This window comes from Hyperolius riggenbachi, chromosome 2 (assembly GCF_040937935.1).
Source record: "Hyperolius riggenbachi isolate aHypRig1 chromosome 2, aHypRig1.pri, whole genome shotgun sequence".
Lineage (NCBI taxonomy): Eukaryota > Metazoa > Chordata > Amphibia > Anura > Hyperoliidae > Hyperolius > Hyperolius riggenbachi.
Window position 1 is genome coordinate 17627851 of NC_090647.1, and position 21294 is coordinate 17649144.

Consider the following 21294-nt stretch of genomic DNA (forward strand, 5'->3'; position numbering starts at 1 on the left):
AAAACCCACACGTATTTGCCCATTTATCCCAGTTATTACAATGTTAAATTGTGCCCCTAGTACAATGTATGGCGATAATATTTTATCTGCTAATAAAAGTGTATTTTTTTTCCGTTTTGTAATTTTTCAATATTATATCAATAATTACAAGCCTTTATTTGCAAAATTAACAGTAAATAACATACATACCCTCATGACATACATATTAAAAAGTCCATAACGTAACTATTTATTTATGTATTTTTTTTAAATGGTGTCATTTTTAGATTTTTTATTTTACAAGTGTTTTATTTTGGTAACTATAGGGTAAAGGGTTTTAAAAATTTATAAAAATGTATTTAATTTTTCTATTATAATAGTGCATAATATAGTATTCTCTTCTCAGTGCATTTTTGGAGATCTGGTATAATCTCTTCAGAACTCTCAGCAAGCAAACATTCCACAGAGATCACCTGCCTGCAGTAAAAATGTCACTGTGATAAATGTCAGAATGTAAATCAGGGAGAGGAAAGATTTTATACGGGGCAAACAATCACTAAACCATTTATAAATTAATATTGTAAAAAAAATAAGCAATTTCATTCATGATGTTATTTTCACTACAGTTCTTCTTCAGGTATTTTCCCACAAAACAAGGGGCCTGGTGGTGGATTGGTGGGGCAGGTCAGCTGACCTTGGACTGGTCACTACTGGGGACACTTGTGTTATAACAGAGTGGGCAGGGCAATAAACTACCTCCTACAGGTGAAACTTGGAATATTAGAATATTGTGCAAAAGTCTGTTTATTTCAGTAATTCAACTGAAAAGGTGAATCTAATCAATGAAATAGACTCATTACATGCAGAGCGAGATATTTCAAGCCGTTTTTTGTTATAATGTTGATGATTGTGGCTAACAGCTTATGAGAACCCCAAAATCAAAATCTCAGCCCATTAGAATAGTGTGAAAAGGTTCCATATTCTCGGCTCAAAGTGTCAGACTCTAATCAGCTAATTCATCCAAAACACCTGCAGAGGGTTCCTATTTCATTGATTAGTTTTACCTGTAAAGTTGAATTACAGAAATAAATGGACTTTGCACAAAATTCTAATTTTTGGAGTTTCACCTTAAAGAGAACCCGAGGTGTATTTAAAGAATGTTATCTGCATACAGAGGCTGGATCTGCCTATACAGCCCAGCCTCTGTTGCTATCCCAAACCCCCCTAATGCACCCCTGCACTCTGCAATCCCAAATAAATCACAGCCGTGCTGTAAGGCTGTGTTTACATCTGTAGTGTCAGTCTCAGCTGCTCCCCCGCCTCCTGCATAGCTCCGGTCCCTGCCCCCGTCCCTTCCCGCCAATCAGCAGGGAGGGAAGGGATGCAGGCGGGGACTGGAGTTGTGCAGGAGGCGGGGAGAGCAGCAGACTGACACTATAGAGATAAACACAGCCAGCTCTGACAAGCTGTTTGTCAGCAGTGTGGCTGTGATTTATGGAGGGATTGCAGAGTGCAGGGGGACCTTAGGGGGGTTTGGGATAGCAACAGAGGCTGGGCTGTATAGGCAGATCCAGCCACTGTATGCAGATAATATTCTTCAAACCCACCTCAGGTTCTCTTTAAAGGGAACCATAGATGAAAACGATTTTATACCTACCCGGGGCTTCCTCCAGCCCCATCCGCCTGGATCGCTCCCGCGCCGCCGTCCTCCTCTGCCCGCAGCTACGAGAACCGGCTCCCCGCTGTTCCGTCAGTTGGAGCCAGTCTAAGCGTAAGGGAAGTGCGCTGTTTGTGTATCTCTGCAGCAGCCGCTGGAGAGATACGTAGAGGGCGCACTTTTCCAGCGTAGCCCGGCTCCGATGACGTCAGTGATGGGAGTCGGTTCTCGTAGCTGCAGGCAGCGGAGGACGGCGGCGTGGGAGCGATCCGTGCGTATGGGGCTGGAGGAAGCCCCAGGTATGTATAGCATCTTTTTCAATTTCCCTTTTCAGGTTTATCTCTGGTTCCCTTTAAATAGGTAAAAATAAACTGACGAGAAAAGCAATTGTATCTATCCTCCTTCTCTTAAAACTGACTTTATAAGCTATCCCACAGTTTAATTTTATATTTAAATCTAGTTTTTAAGTTTTTACTTTTTCATTGTCTCTGCTCAATGACACCTTAATTGAAGTATGCCAGAGCTCAAATCTATGAATTATTGACCCCTTTTTATCTCTTTCCTGCTTCAGGAAGCATTTACTGACAGGAAAGTATTTTATGGCTGTAATTACTAATCAGTGAGGGTTATAGACTTACCCAGTCTAACCCGGCCCTGACCCCAACAGAAACTGTCACTTGCATATCTGATGTTTAACTCTTTCAGGCAGAGAGAGAAAAAAAGGAACACAGCCTAGTTATTTGTGTGCTTGGCACTGTACATACACATGCCTATCTCATCATGTCACATGTCACCTCGGGTATCCTTTCATGCTGAACAATTTGATTACGTTTGTATTTTCTCTATTTTCTTAGACAGAAGATGATTTGGATCATGACTAGTTGCTGTGGGATTATTGCAGCGATCTTCTGTGTGTCCATCATGAGGACAACAGCCCAGGTATGTCCTCCATTTTATCTGTTATGTTGAATAATGCATTTGCAACCTGAAAGGGTCATAAAAATATTAGAGTAACTGTCCTGGATAGGGAAACTGACAGCAATTAAAACTCAACATTCACCCACATTCTTCCCCACTCTGCAAATCCTTCCCTGCTGCATCCAGAACTAAACTGAAAAAATCAATATCTTTCCTCATGATTCACTTGCGTAAGACTTTTTCTCCTGCGTTTTCTCCTAGATGACATTTCACATCTTATCAATAAAATGCCCTTTAAGCCACCAGCAAGCAAGACAATACCATCTTTCTAGCAGAAAACATTTCTCATGTGTGACTTAAAGAGACTCTGTAACAAAAATTGCATCCTGTTTTTTATCATCCTACAAGTTCCAAAAGCTATTCTAATGTGTTCTGGCTTACTGCAGCACTTTGTACTATCACAGTCTCTGTAATAAATCAACTTATCTATCTCTTGTCAGACTTGTCAGCCTGTGTCTGGAAGGCTGCCAAGTTCTTCAGTGCTGTGGTTCTGCTATGAACTCCCCCTTTCAGGCCCCTCTATGCACACTGCCTGTGTGTTATTTAGATTAGAGCAGCTTCTCTCTTCTCTCTTATCTTTTACAAGCTGGATAAATCGTCCTCTGAGCTGGCTGGGCTTTCACATAGTGAGGAATTACAGACAAGGGCAAAGCTGTTTGCAGGAAGAAAAGAGCAGCCTGAAACTTCAGTGCATGAGAGATGCAGGGGAAAGAAACACACAAATGATCTCTTGAGATTCAAAAGGAAGGCTGTATACAGCCTGCTTGTGTATGGATGTATTTTCTATGTGTGGACATACTGTACATCAACCTACTTCCTGTTTTGGTGGCCATTTTGTTTGTTTATAAACAAACTTTTTAAAACTGTTTTAATGTGGCGGGGAGCGGCGAAATTGTGACAGAGGGTAATAGGAGATGTCCCCTAACGCACTGGTATGTTTACTTTTGAGCGATTTTAACAATACAGATTCTCTTTAATGTCTAACTTCAGACCTGCAAGAAGCAGGTGTTACCCAATACTATGCTGCCATGCTGGGCCTTTCATTTTAAACTAATGGCATTCTTTATCTTAGAACCATTTGCTTTGTCTTATTTAACCCATTCAGGTTCCGTGGTTTTCACGAGAGAAATGTTCACCTCCCATTCATTAGCCTATAACTTTATCACTACTTATCACAATGAACTGATCTATATCTTGTTTTTTCCGCCACCAATTAGGCTTTCTTTGGGGGGTACATTTTGCTAAGAGCCACTTTACTGTAAACGCATTTTAACAGGAAGAATAAGAAAAAAATGGAAAAATTCATTATTTCTCAGTTTTCAGCCATTATAGTTTTAAAATAATACATGCCTCCATAATTAAAACTCACGTATTGTATTTGCCCATATGTCCCGGTTATTACACCGTTAAAATTATGTCCCTATCACAATGTATGGCGACAATATTTTATTTGGAAATAAAGGTGCATTTTTTCCATTTTGCATCTATCACTATTAACAAGTTTAAAATAAAAAAAAAATATAGAAATATTTCATCTTTACATTGATATTTAAAAAGTTTAGACCCTTAGGTAAATATTTACATGTTTTTTTTTTTTATTGTAATGTTTTTTTTATTTATTTATAGTAAACATTTTATTTGGGTTGTTTTGGGAGGGTGGGGGGTAAACAATAGATTTATAATGTAAATGTGTGTTGATTTTAGTTCAGTTGTAGTATTACTTTTTGGCCACAAGATGGCGGCCATGAGTTTGTTTACATGACGTCACTCTAAGCGTAACACACGCTTAGAGTGGCGCATCGGGAAGGGAACGGCCAGAAAAGGCGCAGCTTCCGAGAGAAGCTGTCGCTTTTTCAGCGGGGGAGAGGAATCAGTGATCGGACTTCATAGTCCGATACATTGATTCCCTGACTACCGAATCCGCGGCCGGGAGTGCGCGTGCACGCGCGCGATCGGCCGCGGGGGGCGCGCGGTAGCGCACATGGTTCCTGGACGTAGTTTCTACGTCCAGGAACCAAAATAGGTTAAAGTAAGTAAATAAAAAGACTTCTTTATTTCACTGCTCCATTCCTACTTATAGTCCTGTTTGCTCTCAGCTGTGTTGGCTCTGGGCTCTCGTTAGGCCCTGTGGGTGTGGAGTTTAGATTAGCAGGGAACTGTTGACAGGCCGTATGGCTTCCCTTTGTCATCATTGTGTGACTCAGGGCTGCTGTGCTGTAGGTAAGCCCAGTAGGTCAGCACTGTCTTCTGTATGTCAAGCATCAGGGCAGGTTTAAGACACACGGGGGCCCTAGGGCAAAAGTAACTTGGGCCCGTCCCCCATGAAAATCAGCTCTTGGGGCCCCTGCACCACCAGACCCCCAGGTGGCCTCCCCCGAATTGCTCCTCGTGGCCCCCGCATGTTCAGTAGTTTGGCTGCCGCAAAATATCTCACCTGTCCCGATGGCTGCTCCATCCAGATCTCTGTGTTCAGATCCATCGCCTGCATCTTATACATCCAGAGCATGTTATAAGTACATAAGAAGGGCCGGCATAGAGAAGAGGCAAGCAGAGTGGCTGAAGACGAGATCAGGGCGGAGCTGCAGATATTTCAAGGCAGCTGAACTACCGAACATGTGGGGGCCACGAAGAGCAGTTAGGGAGGCCACCTGGTGGTCTGGTGGCACAGGGGCCTCAATGGCAGTGCACTAATGGGAATCTACCCAGCTCCGTCTGACAAGAACAGTTTGTTGTACTCTCATGGATTTGGAAGTGGTGCCTCCAAAGCCCGATTTGGAAATCGTATTGGTTGGTGTGGGGAGGTGGTAGGGTCGTACTCTTTGCAGATATATTGTAGGATTGGGATTGTAACACTGTCAAAGGCTTTAATCAGCAGTTCAAGAAGTCACAGTCACTTTCTGATGACATAAAACAGAGGCGTCCACTCTTTTTCGGTTTGTGAGCTTCTGCAAAAATTAGCAAGTCAAAATGATCTACCTACTGTATGTAGTGTAATGTATATAATTTTAGGAGCACAATTGTATATACAGAATGGGCAATGTAGTGTGGTCAGGATCTACCATCTCTCCCCATGTCCTATCTCCCCCCCTCTCTCTCCCCTTTTCACACTCTCTCTCTCCACCCCTCTCTCTTCCTCTCGCTCTTCCTGTTAGTATTCTCTGGTCCTCCTAGCAGGCCCGTTAGCTCATTTCATTCTCCGGCATTCCCCAAACAGGCTCACTTTTGTTAGTGTTACATAACCACTAACAACCTTACCCCCAGTTTTCCTGATGTGCAGCAAAGTGGAAAACAAAGACGTTTAGTGTGAGAAATGTTCCCACCCCAAAATGTGGCAAAAGTCCCAGAAGAACAAGTCTTTATAAGTCAGTGTTTCGGGCGTGTTGTTCTAACAGGGAAACTCCAGCAAACGTTTCTGCAAATATCCACATTCTGTAAACCAAAGAGTACAATGCCAATTATACAGAGCACTGAACTTCATGTTCACCAGTTATAAGCCCCTGAAATCTATCTTTCATGACTTGACTCACATTTCAAGCAAGCTGGAGGAGAGGTGTAAGAAATCATTAGTGATTTTTTTTGTTTTGTTTTTAGGTTGTTTTTTGTTACAACAGCAAGCAACATCGTGCTGCAGACTGACTCACACATGAGCCCCTGTGTCATCACTGCAGCATTAAAACAAAACAGAAAAACATATGTTTTCCTTTTTTTAATTAAATACCTTATATACTTGCATATAAGCCTAACTTTTCAGCACAAAAAATGTGCTGAAAAGTTATATGCAAGTCAGTGGAGCAGAACGGATGGTGGAGCAGGTTTTGTTACTGGCAGAGGAGTGTAAGGATTGCACACTAGTGATCCTGCTCTTGCCAGCTGGCTCCCTCCTGTGTTCGTGCCCCGCCCATCCCCTGCAACATGGTGTGCAGAGTGTGCTGCTCAAGACTACCTGTGTCCCCTGGCTTGTGGAGCGGAGCGTGCAAGCAAGGTGTCAGCGGTGCAATGGTCGGGGATTCTTCCTGTGTGTCAATCGCTGTTTCATATATATGACGCCATCTAGTGGTGTCTTAAGACACAGCTGTATCATCCTTGGGGCTCATCTGGCTATGGGGAGAGGGGATGACTTCTACTGGGAGCACATCTGGCTACTGTGGAGGGGACTATACTGGGGAGGGGGCTTATACATGAGTCAATCACTTTTTCCTGGTTTCTGAGGGAAAAGTGGGTACCTTATATGCGAGTATATACGGTAATGTAGATATTTATGATCCAGCAATAACTTTCTCTCTGTTCCATCTGTCGAATGGAAAACAGGAAGGCGGAATTATCTGCAACAGACAGGGCCATTTTTAGCCATAGGCAACCAGGCAGATGCCTAGGGTGACAACTGTAGGAAGGGGCACCACAGAGGAAGTCTTAGCACACTGTACTTTTTGACATTCTTATAGCCAACTGCTTGTTTCATTAAAGGAGTTGTCAGGCATGAGCTGAGCAAGAAAAAGTAGCCGGGTGGCAGGAAAAAGTAGCTGGGTGGCAGGAAAAAGCTGGGTGGGGCAAGGTGAGAGAATGCAGGACTGATGCTTCTGTGCACAACTCTGCTCACAGCATAGGAGAAGGTGAGCTGATAACAGCCGGGTGCTCACCAAAGCTAGCCGGGTGGAGCACCCGGCTAAAAGAGCCTGGGGAGAACACTGCTTCCTGTTAAAATTGATTTATTATAAAATAATTCTTAGCAAAATGTACCACCCAAAGAAAACCTAAATGGTGGTGGAAAAAAACAAGATATAGATCATTTCAGTGTGATAAGCAGTGATAAAGTTATTGGCGAATGAATGGGAGGTGAAAGTTGCTCGGATGCATGAGGGGAACCAACACTGAAGGCTGAAGTTGTTAATTATGCCCAAAAAACAAATTGATGTGGATTACGATCTTCCTGTTCACGGGATTAGGGTAGGGAGACAAAAGGTGCCTTCCCTAGGGAGCCAAAGTGGCCAGGAACAGCCCTGTCGACAGGCACACAGACAGCAAAAGAAACCATATAGAGATTTTATGCTTTCCTAATACTACTGAAACTAACATAAATAAATTGTGGGAGTCACATTTTAAATAATTTAACAGTTTTATGAACCAACCTGGATCATATGACGTATAATAAAACTCCCTTCTCTCTTGCCAAGCACCACCTGCTGGGTTGACTGGCAAATGTGGAAAACAAAAGTTTGCTGGTTTACTGCTTAAGTAAAACTTCCTTTGTAGTAATGATCAGTTTCAAGCACTGCTTTCTGCTATAAGGAGATATCAAGAGAAGTAAAACTAGACACAAAAGAGGCACAAAATCACACGATCATATCCTCTCCAGTTTGTTTCTGTAATGAAAGCTACACACATTGTATCTAACTGCCCACCTTGATTCTGAGCTCACAATCCCTCTCTAGCATGATCCTAACACAGGATGCCAGGCAGGGAGTGTCCTGCTTCTGTCAGTCACTCAATTAGTGCAGGTGTGGAAAACTTCCAAAGAGACCTCCTGCTTTGTGCATCTAATTACATATGCAAGAAGAGGAAAATACCTGCTTTGTCTGTACTGAAATACAGCGTACAGATTCCAGGCTAGAAAAATAAGAGAAAGGTGCCCAGTACACACACAGGCTATTTGCACTATGGCTTCAGGGTGGATGTTGTTATCTCAAAACCCAATATATTTCTGACACTGTAAAGTGTATAAAACATTTATGAAAGTCGATTTGATCTCCAAAATGCATAGTGTTTTCCATGGAAGACATGCTTAAAGAGGCCCTGTAGTGATGTGCTGTTGCAGTGCTGTTCCATGCTGAAATGGTGCTAAGTGCGTGTGTTCATGTACCGAACCACAAATTGCCGAATTCAAACACCAACACTAGTGTAGAAAACTGGTTAATACACAACTTTCTGTGAAGTTTTCATGAAAGGAAAAAGGCCAATTTGACTGGAAAACTGAATGTGTGCAAATATGGTTAATCTCTGTAATAAAGTAAGAAATGTCACAAAATGAACGCTTACTAATAAGCACATTTTTTTTTCTTGACTGGCTAACAGCTGGAAGGTGTGTTTGAAGTTCTGGACCTTGCGGAACAAGCTTTCGATGACCAATACTTGGGCTGTAGAGAAGCCGTGGAGCAGCTCCTTGAAGAACACGGCATTTTAGAGGCTGAAAAGGCAAACAATTATATGTTCCGAAGAGCCTGGAGGGAAGCGGAAAGAGCATGGAACCTAACGATAAAGAACTCGATCAACTCTTCTCTGCCTGAGGGCTTTCATGACCACCATGGCATTGCTTTAGTGGCCTACACAGGCTTCATCCGAGATGACTTCAACCAAGCTGTGAAGTCTGGTGGAGGATCGTACAAGAATTACCGGGACAACTTCCACTACAAAGCACTTCACTATTACGTGACTGTGGCCATACAGCTCTTATCCCAGGGCTGCAAAGACCAGATACAGATTTTATATCGCGGCTTTGAGGATGTCTTCTACAAAGTTGCTGACAACACCACTGAGGTTAAGTTTGGACACTTTCTCCATGTGTCTTCAGATGAGGATCAAGCCCTCAATATGGGCAATTCGACATTCCTTACTGTATACAGCTGCTCCGGAGTACAGGTGGAGGAATTTTCCCAGTTTCCACATGAAAAGGAGGTTGTGTTTCCTGGTTCTGAAGTGTTTCTGGTTCGAGAGTTTCCTGAAGATGGTATTCATCAATTCTCACTGGCCAGCACAGGAAAGCAGTGCAGCAATTTCAACTGTGCCTATATCTTGGGTAAGTACCAATGTTTTTAAAGCTAACCTGTGACTTTAAAAGAAGAGACAGTCACATACTTACCTCAGTCGGGAGAAGGCTCTGGATTCTCCAGAGGTTTCCCTGTCTCCTTAAGACCATCGATCCAGCTCTGGGAGGAGTTTGCGGCCTTGCTCCTGCTCCAGGAACGATTGCAGGTACATGACGCCTTGCGCTTGCCCAGAAGCATGGAGCCTCTTGATCTTGGCGGAAAAAGCCTATCCCGGGCAGCTCCATGCAAATACACAGGAATGAGGTGTCCTGTGCAGTGTGGCTATGCTCGGTCCCATACTGGAGTGCGCCGACGCAAACCCTTGTAGAAAAGGCTTGGGTTGTCCTAGCACTGGATCGGTGGAAGGACAGGGAAGCCTCTGGATTATCCAAAGGCCTCCCTCTACTGAGGTGAGTACCTACATGGGCCACTTTTTTCCATACATGTACACTTTAAAGAGGAACTCCAGTGAAAATAATGTAGTAAAAAAGTGCTTCATTTTTTACTATAATTATGTATAAATGATTTAGTCAGAGTTTGCCCATTGTAAAATCTTTCCTCTCCCAGATTCACATTCTGACATTTATTACATGGTGACATTGTTACCGTGGGCAGGTTATGTAGCTGGTCAGTTATGGAGAAGAGAAAAGAAAAAAACCGCAGGGGTACCAGGAGCCCTTTTGGTGTATTACCTTCAGATAAAGGAATAAAAAATTAAGAGTAAATATACTCACAAGTGTAGGTTGCTTGAAGGCAACCACTTGTACAGGCGTGTAGGGAAGTCCCGTCCCCACTCGGTCTTTGTAATAGTCGGTCGCTGCTCCTTGAAAAAAAGGCTTCACTCCTTGTTAGTCGTGAAGGACCCCACGCATGGGGTGATACAGGATTGTTTTTCGAAGGGGGTAGGAGGCGCCCGTATAGTATATTCGGGGTTCCCTTTATACAAAGAGACTCCGCTTGGTGAATGGTTAAGAGGGTTTATTTAGCACAATAGACAACGCGTTTCGCGGTCCAAGCCGCTTCCTCAGGTCGATTACAGGTGCTTATGAGAGAGCCCGGATAGCCTGAGCGCCAGGCTATCCGGGCTCTCTCATAAGCACCTGTAATCGAATATACTATACGGGCGCCTCCTACCCCCTTCGAAAAACAGGTTATGTAGCTGTTTCTAGCTGTTCTGGCTGTCTGTGAACATTGTTACATTGTGGCAGTTTTCCCAGAATACCGCGGTATTCAGAGCTTTTTGTGGGAGGGGTTTCAGCACAAAATCAGTCACACAGCGCCCCCTGATGGTCTGTTTGTGAAAATCATTATATTTCTCATGTAAAAGGGGGTATCAGCTACTGATTGGGATAAAGTTCAATTCTAGGTTGGAGTTTCTCTTTAAGAGCCAAGGGAAGGCCAACCTTCATTATGGAGATACAGCAATAAAGGCGTCGCATATAGCCAAGGCAGCTGCCAGGAAGGCTTTGAAAATGGCTACAAATTGAAATGGAAATAACATTTTTAATACAAATTGTTATTATTAATAATGTATTATTATTTTAAAATGAGGTAGTGTGCCTCCCAAATCACAATACAGCAGTGTGCTTCCTCCTCTCCTTCCCCCTCCTAAAGCACTACTAAGCAATGTGTTCCCTATCCAAAAAGCACAATTTAGTACTGTGTTTCCAAAACATAACTACCAGTAGTTAGAATTATATAACCTAGAGACAAACAAACAAAAAATAGTGTCTAGGCATCTATTTAGATAGGAAGGAAGGGGGGTGTTACAGGAAAAGTGGCTACATTGTGAAATACCACAAGCAGAAGCAAACTGGTGAATTTTAGATCGGCAAGTAAAGAGGGCCTGGATGCGTTCCGTGGACTGAAGGATTCGCACACTGGGTGCTTGTGCCCAGCCATGAAACTGTCCCCAAGGAGAGGTCGGACTCCAAATATATTTCAGTGATTAACCTATTGAAAAGTTGGAACCACCCAGGATCATATTGCTGAAGTGAAACTAGAAGGCACTACAACACTGAGCTCTATAATGAACACTTCACAGCTACCATAGTTCATGTCTTCAGTTTAAATGAATAACAATTTTTTTTATTGTGTTATACTATCTTTATGTTTATCTTCAAAGAGAAGGGAAAGGGATTGAATTTCCATCTGTCCTATTGTCTTTATCTTATCTGAAATAGGAAGCTTCCTGTTATGTGCATGCTGAGATAAGCTTGTTACTGTAGTTAAAAAAAAAATAAAAACACCCCACAATACTGCTGGCACCGCACAATCCTTGCAATTAGGCACCCAGAGCAGGTAAAAAGATAATGGGGACATATAGGGGGCCTATTTTAGACAAAAAAGGGAGCTTACGTATATTTTTAGGGCACTAATTATTTTTTGGCAATTTTTTATTTTTGGATGTTACAAGAAACACATGAGGGATAAATCATGAGATAGATTGTGTGAATCTGTCCTGCTATGTCGGCTTACTTGGAATTACTTGAGCGTGAGAAGGCTGTGAAAAATTCTGTGTAATAACATAATATTTATGTACCGCTAGGTGAGGCTACCAGGCTGCGCGCTCAGGATTGTATTACCTCAGGTAAGCCTCTGTGTGACCTCACAGCTGAAGTCCATGTGCACTTATATATATGTATATGCAGGGCCGCCATCAAACATTTTTGGGCCTCATACTGGGAAAACCTACTGGGCCCCGTTCACTCCCCTCTGCCACCACATGGGAAATCACAATCTCTGAAGGCCTGAACACGCTAACGCCTGTGTGTCCTCTTTTCACGGTTTCTTCCATGGCTGGGAGCATTCTGTGTATGCTCAGTTTAAGACTGTAACTTGCACAGAACGTTCCCAGCTATGGAAGTACGATGGAGGAGTCACACGGCCTCAAACAGTGCATGTGCAGTGCCTACAATCCAGCTGGTGTGTGTGGTCTTCACAGGAGCAGAACAGATTGGAACGGAAGGCTATGGAGGGAGCTGATGGACTACAGGGGGCCAGAAGGAGCCCCATATAAGTAAAAATCCTTTTCACCCATTTGTCTCATGTTTACGTTAATCACTAACTGACTATGGTAACTCCTGGATGAGCCTCCCTGATCTTCTCATCACATTACTGAACAGCCCATGTGTGGCACTATTTGCCAGGCCCCAGATTGACTAGGGCCCCATACAGCAGTCCCCCCTGTGATGCCCTGAAGGCGGCCCTGTGTATATACCGTATACATCAGTCATATAAATTAATATGGCATGTAAAGTTTTGCAAAAAAAATAAAATGTTTTATTTTCAAAATAAACAAAGAGTATCTGCAGCACCATATCAGAGACACCCTAAACCACGCCCCCCACTAGAGGCCAACATCCACGTTGCGAAGCAGTTCATTTTGGTGCACGGCGCTGAGTGCCATCATAGCAGCAATGCTCCAGCGATCACCAGACCCCGAATTACATCTCCCTGCGAGTAGCTACAACTTGGAGGGGGAATGGTATTTAACCCCACCAGGGAGTTTAGCAGCATCAGGGAGAGTCGCATTCGGCTCGCCCTGCTCCAAACTGCCCAACGCCTGGATACGATGCACCCCCACGATTGGCTATCATTCAGCAGGGAGGCAGTTGCTTCAGTAGACAAATAAATCGCTCTTCCCTTGCATGCCCATGTGACTAGTGCTGGAAATACGCCATGAGATATTTTGGCAAATAGATGGTTCGATAGATAATTTCCGTTTTGCTGATAATTTTCTCATAGCGGAGAATGGAAGTTGATAAGAAAAATGATCGGAAAATCGATCAGAAGATTGATCTGACAATAAAGCTGCTGAAAAATCTCATTGTGTATCACCAGCATAAGGAGAGAAACGAGAGATAAAGAGTAGAACAATGGCCTTGGCCTGTGTTCATATAAACTAATCTGACAGTTTGGATCCATCGCTGAAGCTTTGAAGCCACTGTATACATGCCAGATTTTTCTGGCAGAGACAGCCCCAACCAGCCTCCTTGACTGAGATCAAGGTAACGTGTATGAGGTCATGGAATCGTTTGGTCTAAGTGGTAGAAAGTATCCTCAAGGGCAGCTCCTTAATGTGCACGCTTGTTCATTCCTTGGGTGTTTTTCTGGCATGTAGATTTGGAGCTTTACTCTGATAGCTTTGACCCAGCTTTACACAACAGAAACATACTGGAACCAAGTGGTACAAATAAATGTTATAAGAGGTAGCAAAAAATGTGAAGGACGAAGGGGTGTCAAAGTGTGTAGGGGTCCTCACTGTGCAGAGGACCAAAATAGTTTGTAACTTCCAGTCACAAAGATGGTCAACATGTTCCACCACCCCAGACACAAACATGGTCAATGTTTCCCACCACTCAGGTCACAAAGATGGTCAACACCACTTCTGGTCACAGAGATTGGCAAAACCACTTCTGGTCACACCACTTCCTGTCACAAACATAGCCAATATAGCTCCCCTTTTCCAGTCAGAAACATGGTCAACTTGTCCCAACGCTTCCAGTTGCAAATAGGGATGACATGTTCCACCACTTCCTGTCACAAACATAGCCAATATATATCCTTTTTTCCAGTCAGAAACTTGGTCAACTTGTCCCAACACTTCCAGTTGCAAATAGGGATGACATGTTCCTCCACTTCCTGTCACAAATATCGTCAACATGTCCCAACACTTTCAGTCATAAATGTGGTCAACATGTTCCACCACTTCTGGTCACAGAGATGAGCAAAATGTCCTAACACTTGATGTCACAAACATGGTCAATATATCTCCCCTCTTCCAGTCAAAATCATGGTCAACTTGTCCCAATACTTCCAATCACAAATAGGGATGACACATTCCACCATTTGCTGTCACAAATATGGTCAACATGTCCAACACTTCAAGCCACAAATATGGTCAACATGTCCCACCACTTCTGGCCACAGAGATAGCTAACATGTCCCACCACTTCTGGCCACAGAGATAGCTAACATGTCTATACCACTTTCAGACAGAGTGATGATTAACATGTCCCACCACTCCTGGCCACAGAGATAGCTAACATGTCCCACCACTCCTGGCCACAGAGATAGCTAACATGTCCCGCCACTCCTGGCCACAGAGATAGCTAACATGTCCTGTCACTCCTGGCCACAGAGATAGCTAACATGTCTATACCACTTTCAGACAGAGTGATGATTAACATGTCTCACCACTTTTGGTCACAGACACGGTGGGAAGATAAAGATAATGACTTTGGTTGACAGGAACGCTACCCGCTCACCTTACTCATAGATTTGTGGACTTTTGGTGGCCTTCCTGGTAATTGAATACCTGCTTTTCACCGCACAGATGAATTTCAGTTTCACTTCAAACCTAAAAATAAATGTTTTGTCTATGAATATATTATCAATTTAGCAGTAATAATCCTATTAAATACTTATGTACCGTCAGGTGAGACCCCTGGGATGTCCACTGGAAACTGCAAAAACTCAGGTAGGCCTCTGTCCTCAGATAGTCATTAGTGTACAGACAAGTTGGACTTTAGTTTACCTTGTTAGTCCTCAAAGATCTGTCAGAGGTCTCCATATTTACCAAAGGAAGACGTAAAAAAAAATTGCAAAACTTCAGGGGTTTTATGTTAATTTCATTTTTTGGAATTGTTGGGTTGTTGGCAGTATCAACAGAATTACTGTAAACTGCATTATAGTAAAGCAACCACAAGATGTCACTGTCTGTAGAATGATGTGAAGATATCTATGGTATTGTGACTTCCTGTATTTACTCAGTGTTCCTCTCTGTTCTACGTAAGCTGCATTTCCTGATGGTTCTGTATGATAGATCTCTGCATGTTTTCTTCAGTAAAACAAAAGTTTGCCTTCTTAAAACAGAAGGTGTTTGTAATTATTCAGATTGCAGCGAGGATATGATGTCTCTCATGATGCATCACTGCTGAATATGCAAATCATTCTTTGTTATCCCTGTCACCTCACCTCCAGAACCTCTGGAATGCAATGATGTGTCAGTTTGTTAATTCCAGCGGTTCTGGAGATGTGGTTAGCTGACAGGGACAACAAATGATGATTTGCATATTCAGCAGGGATGCATTGTGGGACATCTCAGATCTCACTCCAACCTGAATAATCACAAATACCTTCTGTTTTAAGAAGGCAGACTTTTGATTTCCATAGCATTTTAGTAAGAAGGCTTTTTGGACCATTTATAGCCCCTTACACACTCCTAGGAGTTCTGGTTCACCATAAGATTGCTGGGTTGTCTGTTTCTTTAGTAAAGTTCTAACTTGCTATACTTGGCACCTATTTGCGGGTACAGAACACTCTGCTCCATCTTGGGTATCTTGCTGGGAGAGGGGATTCCTAGGATATTTAAAGAGGATCTGTATCGGGGAAAAAAAATGCCCCTGGGGGTACTCACCTCAGAAGGGGGAAGCCTCCGGATCCTATCCACGGCATCGGTGATAGAGCTCCCCGAACAGCAGGGATGAAAATATTTACCTTCCCGGCTCCAGCGCAGACGCGGGAGCGTCACTCGGCTCAGAAATAGGCGGAAATAGCCAATCCCAGTTGGGTCCGCTCTACTGCGCAGGTGCAAGTCTCCTGCGCCTGCTCATAGAGCAGACCTGACTGAGATCGGCTATTTCCGCCTATTTCTGAGCGGAGAGCCACAACAGCGCCCCCTCTGGAACAGGGAAAGGTAAATATTGCACAGCCTGGCAAATTGCCGGCTGTGCGTTCCGTGGGCTGCAGCGAGACCACCGTGGGAAGGACGGGGGAAGCCTCGATAGGATCCAGAGGCTTCCCCCTACCTAAGTACCCCCCAGGGGCATTTTTTTTCAATAGAGTCTCTTTAAGAATAAGGGAGATTATATTTGAGTTATGGAGGGGAATAGCTCAGAGCAATTACTATTTTAAGATGGGATATTCTGGAGAACCATTACATAAACTGCCTCTTGTGTGTTTGTTTCCACAGCTCCCCCGGGATCCGTGCCACACTGGCTGGCTGTCGGTGTTGTCACAGCGCTGATTACAGTTGTCACTGTCTTCTGATTCGCTATATAAAGAACGGGAAGCAACCCTCCCCCCAGCCTCATTCCATAAATATTACACCAAGGAAAAAAAATCTTATTTGAAAAGCTCCCCAAGGGTCTTGTGTGGCGAGGACTGTCGTTGTTTTCCAAAGACCCCTCAAGGGTCTTCTTACAACTGGGGCCCATGTAGAAAGCAGTGTGCCCCCCCCCCCGCATAATTTATGATAGGACCACCCCCCTTCCCCAGAGAGAAACAAAAAGGTCCTAACTACCAAACAAATCTCTATATGAGGTGTAAAATACTAGACAGAGCGTGTGTTGCTTCCACAACTACAACTCCTGTAGATCTCAAGTTATAAGTAAGAAGACAAATCCCAAATAATGGAGAAATGTGGACTATCGGCCTTAAAGACAGAAAGACCAGACAAGCCGTGAGACCACCCAGTGTAATGACAAGGGGGATGAATTATAGGTTGTAGGAAGGGAAAGGATATCACAAGGAATGGTCACCGGGAGGCGTCCACTCGTAGAGCAGGTGGAGAGCACAAGCCTGACCACACTCGAGTCCAAAGAGTCATCTCTCTCTAGTCACACTCCAATATTAGGATAAAATACCCAACTCCATCATTAAGGGTGTCTAACAGAATGTAGGGTGAACTTACTGGACAATAATCACATCAGGTTTAAATCAGAGCTGAAAAATCTTCTATAATGAAGCCAAAGCACCACACATCTGATTTAACCTGATGAAGTGGTCAGTAGATCTCACAAAATGCGTTGCTTTTTGAGGTTGAACAGATCAGTCTTTGCAATCGAACTTGTGATTATTAATTGATTCCTTTTAAACTTTTTTTCTTGTTCTTTTGCATGTCCCCAACAAGGTAATTAAAAAGGCTTGCCCCCTGCTGGAATAAAATACACAAACAAGCAGGCGTGTTCCCCAAACACTATGAATGGGCAGCATGACCCCCCCAGATAAAATAGCCTCCCCCCCCCAGCACCCCTCATAAATTGTCCTTCCAGAGTTATAAACTATAGCGGGATGGAGATCAATCCAAGAACCTTTAAAAATAGGAGACCAATGTAGTGTAGTACGTTTTAGAAATTATGAACATGAAATAGCTGAAAAACAGGGTGCTCACAGCCTTAGTTGTAAGAATGACACCCCTGTTAGCATGTAGGGAATGCTCTCAGCCCACCATTTAACCCTTTAGCAGGCAATTTTACTAAAAGGCTTGCAAGTGCTCCAGGCCAATTTATTTTAGCACTTTTTTTATTTCTTTATTGATTACATTTTCTTGTTTCTAATGTATACTGCTGTAATGTGTATTTATGGCCACTTGTCACTAGGGGGCAGTGTAAGACAATAACAGAGGGCTTCTGCCTTCAGTTTCTATATTTTCTGCTAGAGAGAGAGATCAAAGCATTCCAAGAATTTACAGCACAACGAGTTCTGCCAACTGAGGTCATAAGCAGCACACTTATCTGAAATGAGATAACGCTATTGAAGCTGAGTTAAAGAGCTCCAAGCTCCATCAGATTGCTGATACTAACTGAGGAAGTTGGGTTTGACACCCACAAAATGCATTGTCTGATCTAGCTAAAGCTCCAAGGACAATAGTGTTAAAAACAGCAGAATGGCTTGATAAGCTGCTTATCATTGTAAATACATTTTTTTTTTTTTTTTTTTTTTTTTTTGGACTTCAGCTCAATTTGTTGCCCAGCCGATTAGATGCACTTCACTGCAATGCTCCTGTGGCTTTGGGCTCAAGTTTGCATCATAGTCCATATAATATTAATAATCTATATAAAACAAAACACCGACCATACAAAACATACTCCCATACATTTCTAGGACCTAATACATCCAAAAGATTCCATACACCCAACCATTCATCCTACTATTCATCCATACCTCTCCCCCCCCCTCCCCCCCTTACAGATCGTGGGCCTACAGGGATATATCTTTATTTCTTCCATCTCTCATCAGTCGAGTCATATTTTAGGGTACCAATCCAGTGAAGTGAAGTGAAGTGAAGTACAAGGCCAATAAGGGAAGATTGTCAGAAAGAGAAGACAGGTATTTCCCACGGTCTATTTAGTTAATATTTTCTCCCCGTTTATACAATAAATCCTCCCACATGTCTCTATATTCCTTTACTACCTGTGTTCCCTCTGTTGACCCGTCCTCATGTACTGTCAAAGTTTCACCCATATATCTGCACCACTCTTCTATAGTCGGGGTCATATTGCTTTTCCAGTATTTTATAATTAAAGCCTTAGCTACCAACGTTCCCATTTCTTTCAAAAGCTTCAACACTTTGTCATCGCCTTGATTTGAGGTACTGAATATCACTCCCTCAACCGTCAATCTTTCACCTTTCGTCACTTCTCCACCCACTACAAAAGCTTCCAGGTTACACCAAAATTCTTGAATTTTTGGGCATCCCCACCACATGTGTACTTCATCTCCCATTCCTTTACTGCATTTAATACATTTATCACTATTTGTTCTAGAGATTTTATTAAGCCTCTTCGGTGTCATGTACCACCTTGCCAACACTTTATATTGCACTAACAATAAACTAGTATCATGAATTGTACTCAACCTCTGCCAAATATTATGCCATCTATCAGCTAAATTTCTATCTAAATCCTTCTCCCAGCCGTCACAATACGCTGGTGGCGTCACACTATACAAATCTGCAAAAAATATATAGTAGTAGGAGATTATTCCTTTCTGGCAACTCTTTGTATAGATATTTTTCTCAAATATATTTAATCTTTCCTTTATTCTTTTACCCGATGATCTTAGTTTGTTGATATAGCTACTGACTTGATTTACCCACCAAAACCCTTTCCCTCCATTTTTGTTTAGAAGACTATCGATTTTAAGTTCTTTATTGCCTATCAAATCAAGTATTCTAATGTCCATTGCAATATTATTTCTTTCAAACCAGTTTAAGTTGCTGGCCGGTGGAAATGCCTTATTGTCTTTCAAGGTCATTAATGGGGAGATGCCCGTTTGTTTATCACTCATTTTTATTGTCTGTGTCTGTTTATTGTATTGTAAATACATTTTGAGGTGTAAAAATACCCATTGAAAGTGAATTTAAACTCTCTCTCTTAGATACATATAACCTTCATTGGCAGAAATTTTGTTTTTTGTTTGTTTTTTTACAACAATCTATTACCCCTTTTCAATCCTATTTTGGACTATGTCTGACACTGGCATTTTCCGGCATAGGTCCAATGTTGGCATTTTCCCGCATAGGTCCAATCCCACATAGGAAAAACGGGTGTGGCTAGTTGGCGCTGTTGCCAGATCCGATCAAAGTGTCGGATTAAGTCAGACTGAGGCCCCATCCTCCGCCGCTGTGCCACATGATGTAAATATTACGTGAACACTTTTGGGCGCCGCTGCCGGATCTGGTCTGGCATGGAACGTGCCAGATAAAGTCAGACACTTTGATCACCTACAGCAGCAAGCCGTGCTGCGTAATTACAGAATTACGCTGGTGCGCATGCAAGGGGCGGAGCTACAGCGCACAAGCTAGCACTGGCCATGCCCCCTCCCCTGATGTTAAGTAGCCTCCTTGCTCTGGTACAAAGAGGCAGAGACCATTCAGATCCCTGCCGCTGCAGCATTCTTGCAATCACCCATATCCCGCAGCACACCAGAGTATATTAAATGCTGGGGGGTGGGGCAAGGGTGATAATGAAAATGGATTGGAAAGGGTTAAAGTAAATTGCAAGAGAACCAGTATTCAATGATGACTTGCATTACTAGACATAACTAGAGTTCTATGTTCTATGTAACTATGTTCATCTTTTATAAGTTGGAGTGCCCCTTTAACTTGTAGGCGTGTCTCTTGTATTATACAACCTGCTGCTTAGATGGTTTCTTAAATGAATAGTGACTGTAAGATGCAGCTGAGCTGGCAGCTGTCACCTTCACCATTGCAAAGAATTTGTAAAACTTTTCTTAATGCAATAAAAGTGTTTTTTATGCTAGTGACTTTCTTGATTTAGCGTCACTGTTTACTCTCCTCAGAGAAGAGGCCCAGTTGTTGATGTTGATAAGCTGGCATGTGGAATATTTATAAAAGACTGTCTGTTATTTGGTGCAACTGGTTTTCAATCCTTGCTGAACACACGAGGGGGTCAACTACAGATGATGGCTTAGCCCCATGTTTATACCACTTCCCATGAGGTCACTCAGACGGCCAGGGGGGCATCTGAGGAGTCATATAACAAGCATAACAACAACCAGGGATGTAACAAGATGGCTCAAACCTCCGATTTTTGGCTCGCGAACCGGGTTCGCGACCTTCCGTGAAAAGTTCAGTTCGCGCGAACGTCCGCGAACCGCCATAGACTTCAATGGGGAGGCAAACTTTGAAAACTAGAAAAAATGTATACTGGCCAGAAAAGTGATGTAAAAGGTGTTTCAAGAGGTCTAACACCTGGAGGGGGGCATGGCGGAGTAGGATACATGTCAATAATCCCAGTAATTTATCCATATTTGATACAAAGCAGTGTTTTATGGTCACAATTCACATTGAATGCTTACACTACTTTTTTATACCACCTTGCATGACCTTCCCTTCCTCCCTCCTCCTCCTCTCTTCTTAAACTTGAAGATTATATATAAATGCAAGCAGTGTGGCGCAGTGGAAGGGTGCTGGGCCCATAACCCAGAGGTTGATGGATCAAAACCAACCTCTGCTAGGCATGATTTCATTTTTGCACCTCGTTTTATCGCGTGGGCAAAATGGTTTCCATAGCCCTGTAAGAGAAAGTGTAATAAGGGCCCGGCCGTAACATAGATATTACGGTAGCTAAG

At 43.0% G+C, this 21294-nt stretch overlaps 1 protein-coding gene across 1 annotated transcript in view; it reads left to right on the forward strand.

Moving 5' to 3' along the window:
• Positions 1-20466, forward strand: part of LOC137545365 (ecto-ADP-ribosyltransferase 5-like) — a 55325-nt gene extending 34859 nt beyond the window's left edge. The window contains exons 3-7 of the mRNA XM_068266519.1: positions 2491-2575; positions 8684-9404; positions 11963-12004; positions 14855-14896; positions 16391-20466. Of these exons, the coding sequence (XP_068122620.1) occupies positions 2498-2575; positions 8684-9404; positions 11963-12004; positions 14855-14896; positions 16391-16467 (960 nt within the window). The 5' untranslated portion in view covers positions 2491-2497 and the 3' untranslated portion in view covers positions 16468-20466. The remainder of the gene's footprint in view (positions 1-2490; positions 2576-8683; positions 9405-11962; positions 12005-14854; positions 14897-16390) is intronic.
• The last annotated feature ends 828 nt before the right edge of the window (positions 20467-21294 follow it).